Source organism: Heloderma suspectum, chromosome 16 (genome assembly GCF_057233095.1).
Source record: "Heloderma suspectum isolate Gila_16-S chromosome 16, 16-S_ref, whole genome shotgun sequence".
In the NCBI taxonomy this organism is placed as follows: Eukaryota; Metazoa; Chordata; class Lepidosauria; order Squamata; family Helodermatidae; genus Heloderma; species Heloderma suspectum.
The window spans coordinates 8,174,497-8,191,114 of record NC_139473.1 but is presented as its reverse complement, the minus strand read 5'-3'; the positions used below and the strand labels follow the sequence as shown (position 1 = coordinate 8,191,114).

At 46.2% G+C, this 16,618-nt stretch overlaps 2 protein-coding genes across 7 annotated transcripts in view; one reads left to right on the top strand and one right to left on the bottom strand.

Annotated features, from left to right (window-relative positions):
* Positions 1-5,109, top strand: part of ACACA (acetyl-CoA carboxylase alpha) — a 264,931-nt gene extending 259,822 nt beyond the window's left edge. For all 3 annotated transcript variants that reach the window (XM_084822406.1, XM_084822405.1, XM_084822407.1), the window contains one exon: positions 850-5,109. In XM_084822406.1, the coding sequence (XP_084678532.1) occupies positions 850-976 (127 nt within the window). In that variant the 3' untranslated portion in view covers positions 977-5,109. The remainder of the gene's footprint in view (positions 1-849) is intronic.
* AATF (apoptosis antagonizing transcription factor) overlaps positions 5,086-16,618 on the bottom strand; it is a 111,092-nt gene continuing 99,559 nt past the window's right edge. For 2 of the 4 annotated variants that reach the window (XM_084822408.1, XM_084822410.1), the window contains one exon: positions 5,086-5,341. In XM_084822408.1, coding sequence (XP_084678534.1) covers positions 5,086-5,341 — 256 coding nt within the window. Of the gene's footprint in view, positions 5,347-9,631; positions 9,781-16,618 lie in introns of those variants that run through there. The other 2 variants (XM_084822409.1, XM_084822411.1) reach the window with 2 other exon arrangements.

Below are 16,618 nucleotides of genomic sequence, written 5' to 3'. Positions count from 1 at the left end.
GAACCTGGAACGGTCTGCTTGCAGAGCTACCGCTGAGCTAAAACGCACCTCACGCCACTGTACTAATCCACGCAGGCCCAGTCAGACCTCGGTTGCCTGACTGATAGCAATGACCCGTTAGTCTACACTACCATACTGCTTTTGGCTGCTCTTTTCTGCTGGTGGTTTTAATTTGGTTTTAGGATGTTGGAATGATTTTATTCTTTGCTGCTGGTTTCATTCTGCACCGTTTGATTTTTTTAAAAATGTCTGCACTGTATGTTTTTAATGTATTGTATACTACCCAGAGAACTTCGGTTACTGGGCAGCTTGTTGTTGTTGTTATTTCTATACTGCCTCATAGCCAAAGTTCTCTGGGGAGTTTACAAAGATTAAGAAACATTTAAAATGCAGTATACCAAGTTTAAAAACTATTTACATAAAAACACACAGACAGTACACACGAAGACAACATATATCTAAAAACAACTTTAAGCAATCAACCATAACCTTAAGACCATCCAGGACCTGATTAAAACCTTGTCATATGCTGCTAAATGCCTGAGAAAAGAGAAAGGTCTTTACCTGGCACCGAAAAGTTAACAACATTGGTGCCAGGCAGGCCTCATTGGGAAGATCATTCCATAATTGGGGGGGCCAAGACCGAGAAGGCCCTCTCCCTTGTTGCCGCCCTCTGAGCCTCCCTCAGATGAGGCACCCGGAGGAGGGCCTTAGATGCTGAGGATAGCGTACAGGTCAGTTCATGTCGGGAGAGCCGCTCTGTCAGGTATTGCCATGCAAGGCTTTAAAAATACAGTAAATGAGTAAGTGAACTGACTAATCTGCACTCACTCTCTCCTCTTGTCCTAGCTTGGTCCAAGCCAATCCAGAAGTTGCAATGGATTCCATTGTCCACATGACCCAGCATATATCGCCGACCCAGCGGGCTGAGATCGTGCGTATTCTCTCCACAATGGACTCCCCTGCCTCGACATAAGCAGACGCACCAGCCCCAGCAGCCAACGGGCTCCGGCGTCCTGCTCTAGCCTTCCTGGCCTGGCCCCGTAAGGGGAAATGCTGGAAAACGACTTAATTTCCTGTTTTTAAAAAATCAGACGTGAATCGAAGAGAGCACCCTTTTAGTTACAAAAGACTTCACGATGACAGGCTCCCCGAAAAGTAACTTATGAATGTTGTATAACGGTACCTATTTATTTAACAAAGTGTCACTGGACCAACATCTCAACTAACCGTTGTTTGTACAGCACTTACAAAGAGATAATGACAGGTACTGCAGTACCCCGAGGTCTTAAATCAAGGAAAAAGATAGATGCGGGCCTTCTGTGGTGTCCCTACCCCACACCTTTATCCTGAATACCGTTTTCCCCAGTGTGTCTCTTACTTAATCTACCCTGCTCTCCGAGTACAAGTGTCCAGTGATGGAAGCCTGGCTCCTAACCAAGGCCGTGGGGCCTCACTGCTGTTGCTCGAGCACCACCTCCTCTTGTCTCCCTGCTGCTGGCCATGTTCACTTCACCCACAAAGTTTGAATCTGCTCTTTGCCCATTATCTAGTGGCTGAAATATTTTTGTCCCATGAGACAGAGGGAGAAGCAGCACAAAATACACCTTCGTAATGGAAAGGGCAGTTCGACAGGCCACATTTTTATTTCTGTATCTATGGACAGGCCTTCAGAGGTTTCATTCGTTAGCCACGCACATAGGAAAGCCACTGTGAAAATCTCCATCACCTCAGATGATACTGTTTAGAAGAAGCCGGACACTTTCACCTGTCTTGGAAGAGATGGTTTCCCTTCCTCCCAGTTGACATACGAACTGGCGGGCATTTCTCTTTCCTATACAGTCATGCACAGTGTTGGACAGGCACCCTTGCTCCGTTCCTGGTTAATATGGAACGATGTTTTCAGGAAAGTGTCAAATTGGAGCAAGAGGATGATGGAGCATAAAGCTGGTTCTCTTGCATACTGCAAGTATTTGGAATAACCAGCCTTGAGGCACCGAGGAAGTTTAAGGAGCAGGACTACATGCTGCAAGGAACGTGGGGCCCAGCCCTCGCAAGACTTGCCCTTTCTATAAGGCACGGTGCAGTTTTCCTCCTGTTCTGATACTGTTCGGCCCTGGCTGATACTGGCGGAGAACTAGGACTTGCCGTGATGCCAAGAAGGCACAGGGCACAGCAGCGAGCACCCCGCCGGTGCTTGCCTTTGTCAGCCACAAGCCACTCAGTTCCTTATACTGCATTGTAAGGGAAACTTATGTGAGCTAAAGCATCTGCCCTAAAGAAAACGGTATGATCTAATCTGTAACAAACCAGCTAAACTCCTCCTATCCCACTCTGTGGATGGACGGACTTGCTTGGGGAATCCATGCTTGAAGGACAGTGACTACAGCATCGCCTTTTGGACGAGAGTGTGTGTGTGTGTGTGTATGGGTGGGAGGAAGGGAATTGGAAGACGCATCGCTGCAATGGTGTTTCGTTGGCTTTAAGTAATGGTGCCAACGGGGGAATTCGGGCCGCCACTGAGGGTGAATATTTTGCATGCATACCGATGGTGCTAAGCAAGCATCAGCTGTGCACAAGTAAACCCTGCACAGGCATGCCAATTCTGAAGTGATGCTAGCAGAATAGCAGGCATTCAGGGGCCAAGGTTATTGCTCACGCCTGGCTTTTGGGAGGATCAAACTGGCTTTTGCCCATTCACAGGAATGTGTGGGCTCAGTGACAGAGCCTGGCGCCCTTATGGACCTGTGAGGCAGTGATCCACAGGAGCAGCTCTCAAGCTTGCATCTGTTCCCCCCACCCCATTCTTGCTACAGCTGTAAGATGGGAGGTGACACCCACAGCAAAATTTGCAGGTATAAAGGCCAACTGCATAGGATATTTGTACAGGCGATGTGGGAGTCCAGCGTTCACTGCTGCACCCCATCAGAGTGGCTGGTCCAACCACTCAACCAAGCAGGGAAGGGGGCGGAAACAGAAATATAGCAGTGACGTAGGAGATGTGAGTCTGTGAAAAATGTATTTAATTTCATCTATTACATTTCTATACCGTCCAATTGCCAGAGCTCTCTGGGCAGTTCACAAAGATTAAAAACCATTAATACATTATACCTAGTATAAAAACTACTTCTATACAAACATATAAACAGACAACACACGCACAGACACACATATATCTAAACACTTTTAAACAATAAGAACAATCCAGGACCTGATTAAAACAATATCATATACTGCCAAATACCTAAGAGAAGAGGAAGGTCTTAACCTGGCACCAAAAAGATAATGTTGGCACCAGGTGGGCCTCGTTAGGGAGGTGAGTCCATAACTGGGGGGGGGGGGCACCGCTGAGAAGGCCCCCTTGCCGCCTCCTAAGCCTCCCTCGAAGGAGGCACCCAGCTGAAGGTAGGTTTGTGCCGGGAGAGGTGCTCTGCCAGGTATTTTGGTCCCGTGCTGTGTAAGGCTTTGGCTAAATAAAGTCTGTTTTCCTTTTTACACATTGCAAGGAACTGTAGATCAAGCCAATGAAAAAAGGAGGGGGGAAGAAAACCTTATTTAAGGGGACTAGAGATAAGTTTTATCTTAGAAAGATCATGGTATGAGCCTTATTAGCAGAGGCTTCTATCAAGCTAATCAGTCACATCTAAGCCCCACTAGCATCAACAAGGCAAGCTGGATACCACCAACTCCATCCCATTGCTTCCAATGACTGTTTTTTTAAAGTGTAAACCAAAAAGTTAGATCAGCCTTTCCCAAGCAGATGCCCTTCAGGGGTGCTGGGCTACCACTCTCAGCATCCCCCAGCGAGCATGGCTGGTTGGGGGATGCTTGAGATGTACCCCAACATACCTGAAGGGCACCCACTTGGGGAAGGCTGGGGTAGACTGTGAGGCAGAGAGCTCTGTATTTCAGGTCTGTGGCTACACACGAGAGAGCCAGGACTGAGCGTCAAGCGCACATCCTGGACTTTGCTGCCATATAATGTAAGGAAAGGCCCGTAAGAGAGGCCCACATATTCAGTGATGAAATAATGCCGTTCAGAATATAATAGGGTTTGAAAAGGAGGTTGCTAAGGACTCTTAACGGTCTACTTACCCCAAAGTGCTGGTTCCTGACATTCCCAGCCTGAAAAAAGGACTTTACAACCCCACCATGTACCTCTTAATAAGAGTTCAGTGCCTTTTTCAACTCTGCTTCCATTTCCTTCCACTGAAGTCCATGCAGGGCCTCAGTCCAATGCAGTTTCTGGAGGGAGACGTTCATCTGAGCTTAATTCCAGGATGGCCCAACCTGAACCCGGCAGCACATTTGAGATTCTTGTCTTTTTCTTTTAAAGACACTGCAGAACAGCCAAGCAGAGTTGCTTGTGTGGTGGGCTCCACACTCTGCAAACTCTTTCACCAATCCAGGGTGGATTCCCACAGCCAGCTTTGAACGGCTGGATGACGCCGGCCACCTGCGCTGGTGTGCCACAAAGGAGTCCCTTGCGCTTCACAAACCAAGGGCTGGATCCAGAGTCCGCCTGCCACAACAGCTCTGCTTGCGGAAGGCACCTTTGCCCAAATTTGGGGATCCCCTCCCCACACACATCACAGCTCACCCCATTCAGCAGCGTCTCCTGATTTCGTGGCATTTTCAGGCGGCTGGAGGGGCTGCCCTGGGAAGGGTGGGGCAGGAAAGTCCACTTGCACCACTGCAGTGGATCCAGCTTAAATCTGGATCGAATCCCTTGCCCCGTGACTATGCCATTACCAAGATGGCCACCAGACATGGGATGCCGCTAGATGTTGCTCCGCGTCGCTTGCAAAAGGAATCAAAGTGAAAATTTGCTCTCTAAATGTGGTGCACCACCCTGAAATCTAACAGGACAAAGGACTGTCTATACACGTGTCAAATAAATAAATCCTAACCCCCTTCTGAAGGTACCAGAACATTAAGAAATACTGTTCCTATTGCATCTTTAGCAGAAGTGAGTGGGGTGGGCAGAGGCAAACCCAGTTGAACCAACTGACCGGAAGTATTAATTGTTGTATGTCTTAGGACAACTTGCGGTGCTGAAGTTCTTTCACTTACCTCAAGTTTCTTTTAATAAAAACAAACAATCAGATCATGTCTGTATTCCTTGGTGTGGCTTTCATGGTCTTCAGAAGTCTGCTGTATTATTCTGGTGATGGTTTTATTCGCGTCCAGAACAAATTGGAAATGTGTTGACGCGCGTATGCAGCCTCGAACATTTGAAGCTCCCCAAACCTGTCTCTGCATTGGTGCCTCCTTTGGCAAGGATTGGAGCTGAGGTGCTTGAGTGTGGAATATGGCAGCCAACATGGAATCATCCAGGAACCTAAGCTTTCAAAAGGAAACACATTGCTAGACCTCATGGCTGTAGAGAAAACACTTCAAAAATGGACAGTAAGAATAGACAGAGATTTCAATAATCGAGCAGTAGGGACCTACTAATTTTACAAAACGACTAGTCTTTCTCTTTGGTGCCACAGTACTAATCCAGATATATCTTACAGGAATGTCACTTTGCACAAAGAGACATTCCTCCTACTACCCTCTCACAACACAGGGTGCCTGGGTTTTATGGATGGGGGAAGCAGTTCTGCACGGGCGTTTCAGCATTTCGTTCGGCTGCCTCCCTTAAAACTAAAATATGCAAGGAGACCCTCAGCAGTGTGTTAGAGAGCACGCACAGTTCTAAATTGCAGCATTCTCTGCTTTCCCTTGTGGGGGGCAGAAAGAGAATGACAACCCCATAGAAAGCTAGCATGTCAGGAAGAAGGCTTATGCCTGAACCCTTCACCTTGATGCTGTTGTTGGTTGCATGCAGGGATGTATGGATTTTGTTAAATCTGTTCCGTCGGCATTTTGCAGATTGTTGGGTGTCTTTCATTCAATCATCCACTCATTGATGGAATTGGATTTTTATTTTTTTAAGGGATGTATGAGAATTTCATTCCACTTGTGCATTAATGCAAGTGCACTTTTGCACAAATCCCCCCCATGTAAAAAAAAAGTCTGCGGAATCGTGCAATTTGGAAAAAGCCAGTCCACTGAGTAATCTGCATGTTGGTTTAATAGAAATCCAAACTAAATAGAATACACTGTGGATTTCCCCGACGTCCCTAGTTGTATGCAGGGAGTAGCCCACTCATTAATGGTAGAGCAACCTTTTACAGCCTGGGGCCCTCCAGCTATGCAGGGCACAGCTGGCTGAGAATGCTGGGAATTGTAGTCCAAACACATCTGGAGGGCACCAAGTTGGGGAAGGGTGTGGTAGAGACTGCCCAAGACCAGTTCTGCTGTTTCTGTAGACGAGGCCCAACATCACTGTATAAAGCATGCAAATGTGGTTTGATTTTGATTTCTAAAGCCCAATAGCCTACGTTGCAGGTAGGTAACAATATAGATCGGGGGGAAATCTATTTGCATAGCATTTCTTGGAGCGTTGTGCTCACAGGGAGCTGGACATGGAACACAGAATGGGGACACACATAACCTGAATACCCTACGCTGTATCCACCACCTTTACTGACGCTTTGGATCAAACAAAACTCACCTCTCAACATTCAGGGAAGATGGGGGGTGGGTGTGTGGATAGGTGGCACAATTTCCTCCATTAAAACGGTTTTACAAACGGCTGAACACACAGCCATTTTACCCCACCGTTACTCAACCAAATTTAATTGCAGGTGTAGCTAATGGAACACTTTTTCCCCCTACTAGGTAAGTTGCATGCATAAGTGAGTTTGTTTACTCCCAAACTAGTTTTTAGTTTGTTTATTTAAAAACAAAAAAACCCCTTTGCAGCTAATTTATGTTGAAATGGTGTTAAATTGTATCAAATTGGAACAAGGAAAACAGTGGAAGAGACATTTCTCTCCCCCCCCCCCCCCCCGGTGCCTTCATTGAACCAAAATTATATTTGGGGTGCCGGAGGTGTTTAAGTACATGAATCATTTTAACAAATATAATAAAAAATTTAGAACGAAAAGGGGAGCGGCCTACTGAACTCGGGAAATGCATATTTAAACACTTTAGCCTAAAATATCTACATATTAAAAATGCCCGCAGGGGTACCCCTAAAGCGGCAACCCTTTCAAAGGCTGGCAGATCAAAGTGCTATCATCTTTTAATTTAAACCTTTTGTTGCTTCAGTGGTCTTAAGAGAGATGAAGAGAGATCAAAATAAAAACTGAAACAAAAACGCAGCTTTGTAGCTGCATTTTTCCCCTTCTCCCCCCACCCGCTCCAGTTTCCCCCCCTCCCCCTTGTTCAAGTCCCTTCTCTCAATTTAGGCCGCGAAATAGGTCAGCTCCATTACCGATCAGCCTTCCCACAAATATTTAAAACAAATTGAATTGCACACCCAATACCCATCACAATTACGCCAGCCACAATAACTAAATTAGCAATTCAACAAAATAATTGGAAACGCGATCCTCTCTATTCCGCAGCTTCCCTCAGGGCTTTTGCCGATCTGTGGGGGGGAAACTCCGCTTTACTAATTCAGAAGCTAATTAGAGCCTCACTTGTAAATGAAGTTGTTTGTCTGAAACTTGAAATTCTGTGCCATTTTATTTATCAGCCGGGGGGGGGGGGGGAGGAGAACGGGCAACACTCACCTTGCATGTCTTCTCCCCGCCCCCCATTTTCTTTTTCTTTTAAGACAAAAATGTTAGAATATGCTAATTAACAGAGGTATTGCAAACAGCTTGAGAATTTCAATTCTGTTGAGAAATTCAGGCTGGCTCTTAAATGATGGTATTAGGAGAAACATTTGTGGTAAGCATGTTCTATGGTTGCCCTTCTCCAAATAAATACACTTCCAATCTTTTGACTGGGAAATGTGCGAAGGGGCCTGCAGTGGGTGCCCCACCACCTCAGACAGAGGTGAGTATCCGAATCATGGCCAGTCAGTCAACCCTAGGACAAGGTCCCCCCCCCCCCTTCAGCTGTGTTCTCCAGCAGCAAGGAAAAGGTCTCTTGTGAGTTTATGATTTGGTCCCCGGGTTTGTGGAGCCAGGCTCAGGGGTCAAATCCAGCCCTCCATTGGTTTCAGTCTGGCCCTCTGCAGTCCCCCTGATGGCCACACCTCCTTCGCTTGGTCCCACCCCCTTTCCCCGGCAGCCAATCATTCAATGGCTTCCCAGCTTTTGTGCAGTTTTTCCCCATTCTAAAACGTCGAAATGCCTCTCCAAAGGCTTAGTTCCTGTCTGGAAGAGCTTTGAGCTAAAATGGGCTGGCATTTGGGGGAGATCAGCCCTACCTCTTGGCCGCCACCCATCCCTGGAATGCCGCCCCCCAGTTTCTCCAAAGTGGAATTTAGCCCTCAGGCTGAAAGAGGTTCAACACCCCTGTATTAGAGGCTACAGCAAGGGTGGGGAACATCTGGTCCTCCAGATGTTGTTGGACTGCAATTCCCATCAGCCCCATCAAGCATAGCCAAAAGTGAGGGATGATGGGAGTTGTAGTCCAACAGCACCTGGAGGACCAGCTGTTCCGCAGGCTTGCCCCAAAAGCTGGGGTGTCTTTTCAGAGCCTCTTGATTACTTTTTTAAAATTTAGATTGGTTTGGTATTCATCTTCTCCCTGCCTTTACCAGCTTTACTCTGACTTTGGAGTAACACTTAAATGAGCCCAACCATTGCACAGCATATTTATTTTATGAACTGGAGTATTTATAGTCTGGCTTTTGACTAGAAGCCTCAGAAATAGCTAACAATTCTTAAAAAATGTGCAAAGACGTCCTTTCCTTAACCCCCCCCCCCCGAAAACATTAATTAACAGTGACATTAGGCAGTATCCAACTGTGCCAGTCCATTAGTGCAAGCGATGCTGCGCTAGTGGAAACTAGGCTCCAAATTATGCACAAGAGGACAATCCAATTAAAGCTACATTTGCGCAAGTTACTGGGCCACCTGTTGTACATTACTCTTGTACAATCTGTTGTGCAAGCACTTGTGCAACCACTTGCACAACTGGTTGCACAATGGAAAGATCCGGCAGAGCTCCGCAAGTGCTATTTGAGTTTGCAGAGTGACACCGTTGGTGTCATTGGTGCCTATTAATCACAGCAGCAGAGACAAGAGAGATTGGGACAACTCAGACAGCCTCCAGAAGAGTGCCACTTTGGCTTTTAAAAGTTGATAAAGGAGGGATGAGGGTCCACCACAGAGAAGGCCCTGTCTCACATCACCATCTAGTGAACTTCAGACAATAAGAACATGTAAAGCAGCACCTCCAAAGATGTACAGTAGCTTCAGATGGGAGCAGGTGGCCTTGAAGTTATCCCAGTCCCTGACCACTTAACAGCTTGAAATATCAAAACCAGCACTTCCAATTGGACCCCAAAATCTGCTCATCAGAATCCCCAGATAAACCTGGGTTAATTTACAGAAAAACTGAAGTGAATTCTACCCAAAAGTTCAAAAACCTAGATTTCAGTAGATATTTTCCTAAAAAAAAAAAGCCTGTACCATTTAAAATATCCCATGAAATGGAAAGAAAACAAAGTTATACTGATAATAATGCAAACAGCTAGAGTTAAACTGACCTCCTGTCCCATATACCGTCGGTGTAACTGTGATGCCTCCCCACACCAAAGCCAGCTTCATAAACAAGGCTCTGCAAGGATGCTGGAAAAATGCTGCCAGAGGGTGGCAGGGGAGTTTGACATTCCGAGTCCTTCCTTCCAGTCCTCAATGCTTCCGGACATGTAGAACCTCAACAAGGTGCTGGGAGGGTTGATGATACAGAGCTATAGGGAAGTAAACGCTGAAAGACAGATAGAGTGTAAACCTGCCCCTGAAAAGTGTTTGGAAACTTCAGCTGGTCCAGAAAACCAGAGCCAGATCACTGAACAGTCCTGCCATGAAGATAGTACTTCAGCAGTACTTTAAAAAGACTGGCACCGGCTCAAACTTTAGTTCCAGTTAGAACTCAAAGTGCTGCTTTGAGTCTATAAAGACCTACATAGTCTGGGAGCCGAGTATCCAAAAAGGACCACTTGCTGCCATATTCTGAACCAGTCATCTGCCATTATCTCTACCCCAGGTCCTGCTTTGGGTGCCCCTGCATTCGTAAGTTATTTACGTGGCTAACCATGTCGACATGGCCTTTCCTGCAGCGGTCCCCATCCCAAGCACATCTGCCAGGAGCCAACATGGTTACCTTTTGGGTGCCAAACTAAACCAGCCCTGTTCCTCCAAGCCTTTGATGGCAAGTAATAAAGACTTACTTAGCAGCCTGATTTGCACATAATGCTGAGCCATGGTGTGGTCTGTTGAAATCTGGCTTGTGGTTGACTCAGTTAACATGTAACGGCAAATCATGGGTTAATTAATTAACCCCAAATTTGCCACTGTCCTGCTCCAGCTGGGTCAGGCTCTGCTAGGTAAATACAGGGGCAAATCCAAAAGGCAAGTCAATTAAGCAGGAAAATGATCAAGCACAAAGGTTTCAGTCCAGTATGGGACCTGGCTAAGGCAGGAGTGGTCAAAATACAGGCAACGGTCAAAGTGTCACGTTACCAGGCCAGTAGGTGTTTTTTTCCCCCAAAAGAGAGGCCTGAGGCACAGCTAAAGTCAAAACATAGAAGAGCAGTCAAACATAAATGCGGCCCAAAAAGCAGAGGCAAGGCAGGAGTCCAGAGAGAAGCAGCGCAGAGGTTCCAGCACAAGGCAAGGGCGGGGAAACAGGATACTGGAGCTAAAACAAGATGCTGTTCCAGCTGAAACTGAAGGCTTATATAGCCAAAGCCTCCAGAGCCCCGCCCAGGGTTCAGCTGCAGATTGTTACAGGTCCTCTGGCAAAAGTCCTACTTGTGAGAAGGGTCTTGCTCCCAAGGAGTCCTTGTCTCTTGAGGAGTCCCCCCTTGTAATTGAGCACTTTTTCTCAAAGCAGCCCTACTGGCCTCTTGAGGCAACGATGCTCTCAGGGGCTAGGTGGTCCCCCAGCCTCCTCCTGAGAGGTCGATTAACCCACAATGTGCCATTACATCTGAATTGGCCCATTGCTCCTGAGCCCATCCCACAAACAAACCATAGTTTGTTAGCCAGCTACAAACCACAAATAGAATCCATGTTGGCTTACAACAACTTTGTTGTCAACTTGCAAAGTCTGACTGGTTTAAACCAGGGCGTGTCATGATGTCTGAACCCAGGACCGTGGCTTATCCCTGGCTTGTTTGAGCTGCTCTTTGCCCCCAAACAGAGGCCCCCAACTTGAAAACTAAGCCATTCTAAAAGTTTGCAAAATCGGCAGCAGAGAAACAAACCGGAAAAAGAAACAACAAGCCATGGTTGGTTTGTTCGTCTGCGAGACTAGTCATGGCCAAAGCATCAAAACACAGTTAACATAAACCAGGGCTTGGCCTTATGTGCGAACACAGCCATTATTTTAAGCTCTGTTTTACATAATTTGGATTTTAGGTTCTATTGTTTTAAGCTTGTGCGTTTTTGCGTTGTTTAAAATGAAGCGTAGGCTGTCCTGAAGGCCAATTTTGGGGGAAAGGAGGGACAGGGTTCTTGTTAAAATACACGAGGGACCAGGAAAACTCAGCCCTTCTCTTAATATGTGATTTTAAGAAAAAGCTATTTCCAGACTTTTGAAGTACTCACTGAACACGCACTATAGTCTGGGTTCACATAGGACAGTTTCTCATTCACTTTCTCACTCACATGCGCACACACACGCATGAGGAATTAATTATCCAAGGAGCGCATCCTAGGAAGTTGCCAAAATAATTCATATTAACTGTGGTGAGACCTGCCTTCAGAAACAGAACTGATTAACTGCAGGTCGCCGGTACCTTCAACAGCCAACAAACCACTCGAGACAGTTTGGTGAAGGGCTGGCTATAGAATCCGGCTTGGGAATTACACATGCAAGCTGGGTTTCTCCTGCCAGTTCTGGAAACTATAGTGTTTTTTTTCTAGCGGGGGGGGGGGGATAAGAGAGCTGACCTTAGTAGTGAGGTTAGCAGATAAAAATGGGTTTCTTTCCGGCTGAAACCTCCCTTCTCTGGGTTCTTGGTGTATCGTGCCACGCAGGTAAGAGGGGAATCAAAAGCCTGCTTAAACACTGATAAGTAAATATGCAGGAGTACCCTTGGTAAAGCTTTGAATTTCTCACTAACTCTCCCCCTCGCCCACTGCTTATCTCTTTGAACAATATGAAACAAGCTTTATCAGCATTTTAGTGTTTCCACGCTACCCTTTTAACATCCATTCAGGCCTGCAAGGAAACCCGGCAAGCACCCGGCATCTGTAGAAAGGACACCAGAGCGGGGGGAGAGAAAACTGCACGCGCACACACCTGACTGCGCCAGTGTTAATGCCCAGCCAGGAATGGATGCCAGCCTTGCCACGCCCCAATCCAGAGCAATATGTTGGCATTTATAATATATACCACTTCAGAGAATGTTCAAAGCTCTACATACAGATTCTCTCAGCAATTCTCTCACAATAACCCTGGAAGGTAGGTCAGGGGACTGTATTATTTGGTGATTCATTGTAAGCCACCCAGGGAACCTTTTTAGGCTGAGGAGTGGGATAAAAATACATCAAATCACTAAATAAAAGAAGATCCTTTAACTGGAAACATGGGGCATTGAACCTGGGACCTTCTGAATGCAAAAGGCATGCTCTACCACCTAGTTCTGGTCCCTCTATTTTAACATCAAATGGTAGCTTTGCTTATTAAACTATACGCCCTCCCGTATCTCTTTTAATATCTCAAATAGGCACCTGAACTAAGGTTTTGATAATATGCAAATCTTTTACATTTAATTGATTCATTAAAATCAATTCACTAGTTAAAAGGAGGACAATTAATCAACTAAAAATTCTTTAATTGGCTGACAGCCCTACGTCATTATCCACCGTGCATACATGGGGGTTGCTTTCTTTTCCTTTCTTTAATACAGTATGTTTCTTTGTTTAAATATTAGCAGAAAGAATACCTTTTAAAAACCACGGCACCTTCCAAAACACAGAAGCAACATCCGCTCCAAACCAGGATTTGTGGTGCCGGTGGGGAAACAACACTCAAGAACCAAACTCAAAAGCACAACAGCATCCTGGTTCCCACAGTTGCCAGATTCCTCTGTGAAGCCTAAAAGCAAGATGATAGTCCTCTGTGTGTTCCCCAGCGACTGAAGGATTGGTTTCTCCTGGGCCCAGCCTTCATCTTTGAAAGCCCTTCTGCAGGTTCCCCTGCCCAGTGAGCTGCAACGAGTAGCTACAAGGGAAAAAGGCCTTCTCGGTGGTGGTACCTCGGTGACAGAATGTCCTCCCCAGACTCACCTGGCACCTTCATTATACTCTTTTCAGTGCCAGGTGGAGGCCTTTTGACACGTTCTCAGACTTTTCAGATCGGTGCATTTCTAATCCACCGGACTTCGCGATCCGCTGTGTACTTTTAGCAACGCCGCAGCTGTCATACTGTTATGATGGCGGCCACTGACATTTTCAGATTGCGTTTCTAATGGTAAAACAAATGCTCTTGTGCCTTCAAGGTTTTCCGGTTGCCAGCCAGCCAGTGCGCACCATTATTGGGCATACACATAGTGCAAAAAAATAAAATACAAACCTGGCATTTAAGAGGCATACTGCCTCTGGACTTGGAAGGTAACATACAGCCGTGATGACTAGTGGCCACCGAGGGCTTTTTCCTTACCTTTCCCTCCTCTCTCTGCTGACATACAAGCAGTGACATCCCCTGAAAGAGGGACTCGGTCACAGATTTCTTGCTTAACTAATGAGGTTTTTACAAGACCAAAGAGGGGAAGGGAGGAATGCACTAGTTTTCCTGACACACGGGCATGCACCGCAGCTGACAGGCATAGACAGGGGGGAATCCCGGAACCATCTCTGTGGCCCAGAAGACAGAGCCCTATTCCTGAGACCTTCCTGCTCTCAGGGGAAGCTGAGACTCCAGAAGACAGGATTAATCAGGTGACTTTGCAGTTCCAAAGAGGATGGCTGCCCAAAGTTCTGGGAACAAAGTCAGAAGATCCATCTTTTCAGGAGTAAGAGTGAACCGTGCCTCTGATTTGAATCCAAGAAAGGCAAGTTAAAGTAACTCTTCCCCACGTCAGCTCCCGATACTGAACTTTGGGAAACACTGCATTCGCTTTAAATGCCCTACAGAGTTTCAGGGAGCGGTCTTAGAACAAGTCAGAACACTGGTCCATTTAACTCAGTATTGTCTACGCCAGGGGTAGGGATGTAGAACTTTGTTTTTGCTCAAGGAACATGTGAGCACGCCCCGTTCGAAGCTCTAATCACGAGCACGTGGAGGGAGGGATTTGGCTCCCATGCCTGAGGTTCCCCACTCCTGGCCTACACTGACTTGGCAGAAGTCTTCCCCAACCCTGGAGAACTCAGGGATTGAATCTGGGACCTTTTGCATGGAAAGCATGCGTTCTATTGAGCCACAGTATTACAATGCACCATCCATCATGTGCTTAATATTCCTCTCTCTCCACTCCTTGTCCACCAATACACAAATTTATAGGCTCACACCCTCCCCCAAGACAATGAGCTGCAACCTGATTTCACCCCCCTCTTGCCAGTTCTTAGCATGATCATGGCTTGTTTTAGCCAAGGATGCTGCAACTCTGAAAAACTTCCACAGTAGAAGGGCGCTGGCCAGTTCCAGGAATGGAAATGGCAACCCGCAATGGGTCAACAGCGACAGTATTAAAAAAGAAAAATTCGCCTGGCAAATTTTGACCCTTTGGAGAGCTGGAGAAAGAGAGAAGTGTGAAGGTGGAGAGGAGGAGGAAAAAAAGAAAAGAAAAATCAATGCGCTTCCCTAAGATCTACAGCCCTGGCTTTACTGCAAATGCGCATAAAGATTTATTTATCCACGCTACATACATTTTCTAAGACAAAAGTCAATACTCACCTTGACACAGATACTTTCTGCACTCTAGAGAGGGCGGGGGGAAAAAACCCTTCGATTTTCTGCTGGGGATAACTGTCCTTGTTCCACCGCTCAGAGAATCCACAGAGATAAAATTCACATCGTTATTTCGTTTCCGAAACGAAGCTTTGAAACACATACACTTTAACAGCCACAACCATCACCAAAGGATTTAAGATCTTCGGGAGAGGGCTTTCTCTCAGTATCACTGTCATTAGAGGCGTATTTGGTGGGAACGCAAGAGAGGGCCTTCTTGGTGGCCGCTCCAAAGTGGTGGAACCCCTCGCCAAGGGAAGATAGGTTTGCTGTCTTTCTGCTGCCAGGCAAATGTGCTTTCATTCAAGCAGGCCTTTGGCCTGTAAGCAGGCTGTTGGGTTGGCTGCTGCTTTTATTCCTTGTTGCATTTTAAATGGATTGTTTTAACTAAGTTTTTATTTTAAATTTCAGCTTGTATTATTGTCAGTTGTCCTAAGCGCAATTTCCTTTGAAGAAGGGCAGGGTATATATCAAATAAATAACCAACCCACCACTCTGGCCAAGAGACTGTGGGATTTGGCCTTATGTGCCGAATCCAGCTGCGTGATCATGTCAGCTTCCTTTATATGAAAAACAAATAAAACACAGTAATAATTAGTAAAGTTCCTAGTCCCTATGCTCATAAAATTGGGTTGAAAATCTTACAAAGGTTGAAAATCTTACAAGCTAGATTGAGACTGAGCAAGAATTCCAGAGATCAGCAAGCGTTTTCCTGCTTAGCTCATCCCATAACTAAAATTCCGCAAAGTAAAAAGAAAGAAAAGAAAGAGAGGCTTATACAGGCTTGCTTCATCTGAGGAAGGCAATGCATGCCGAAGGACTAGAGCAGAACTGAAGGGAGAGGTTGTCCTGCTCGTGTTCGACCTGGCCCCAGAGACACGTGATAGATAGCAACATTTAAGGCTGCAAAACAGAATACATCACAGTACAATTTCAAAATGCCTGTCAGTCTTTTGCTTCCAAAACACAATCAACACCTCACAAATTTTATTGAAAAACAGCTCACCCTGCCCTCTCTAAACCATGAGCAGGAGGTTGGGTGTCAGTTTTCCTCTTCCCACGTTGCTTTCTCTGAATTTTCTAAAGTTCTCAGGATCATCATCAACAACAACAAAAATCCCAGAACACGCACACACACACACACACACACACTGATAGAGGTGGCAATGCAACATGTAAAATATACATCAGAGTGGATGGGTTAATTAATTGTTGCGTCTTAAAGGCCAGAGAGCCTACTAAATTGTCTTTAATTGGCAAGCATCTCTCATTTGAAAGTTTTTTTGCTATGACCAAGAGAGGTAGACGCCCCCCGCCAACCTTCCGATTGAAAACTGAAAAATACCTGTGCACAAGCATTACCAGATAGCACAGAGGAAACCACCAGACAGGGCTGTTTTGGCTCCCGCTGAGTCCTGAGAAACTCGGATATGGAAGTGGGAAGGAGGAAAAGCGGAAAGGGGCCGGCAACAGGATTGGAAGTCTCTACGGCGGGGGTCCTCAAGATGTGTGGGTTGGTGAGGACACTTGGAATTTTGAGGGGCTCATGGGCACTCTCAAAAATGGCTGCCACACAGGAGGCTTGCCTGTTCATAAAATGGCGGCCATGATAGGCATAGCTGGTCACAGAACGCTCATTTCCCAGAAG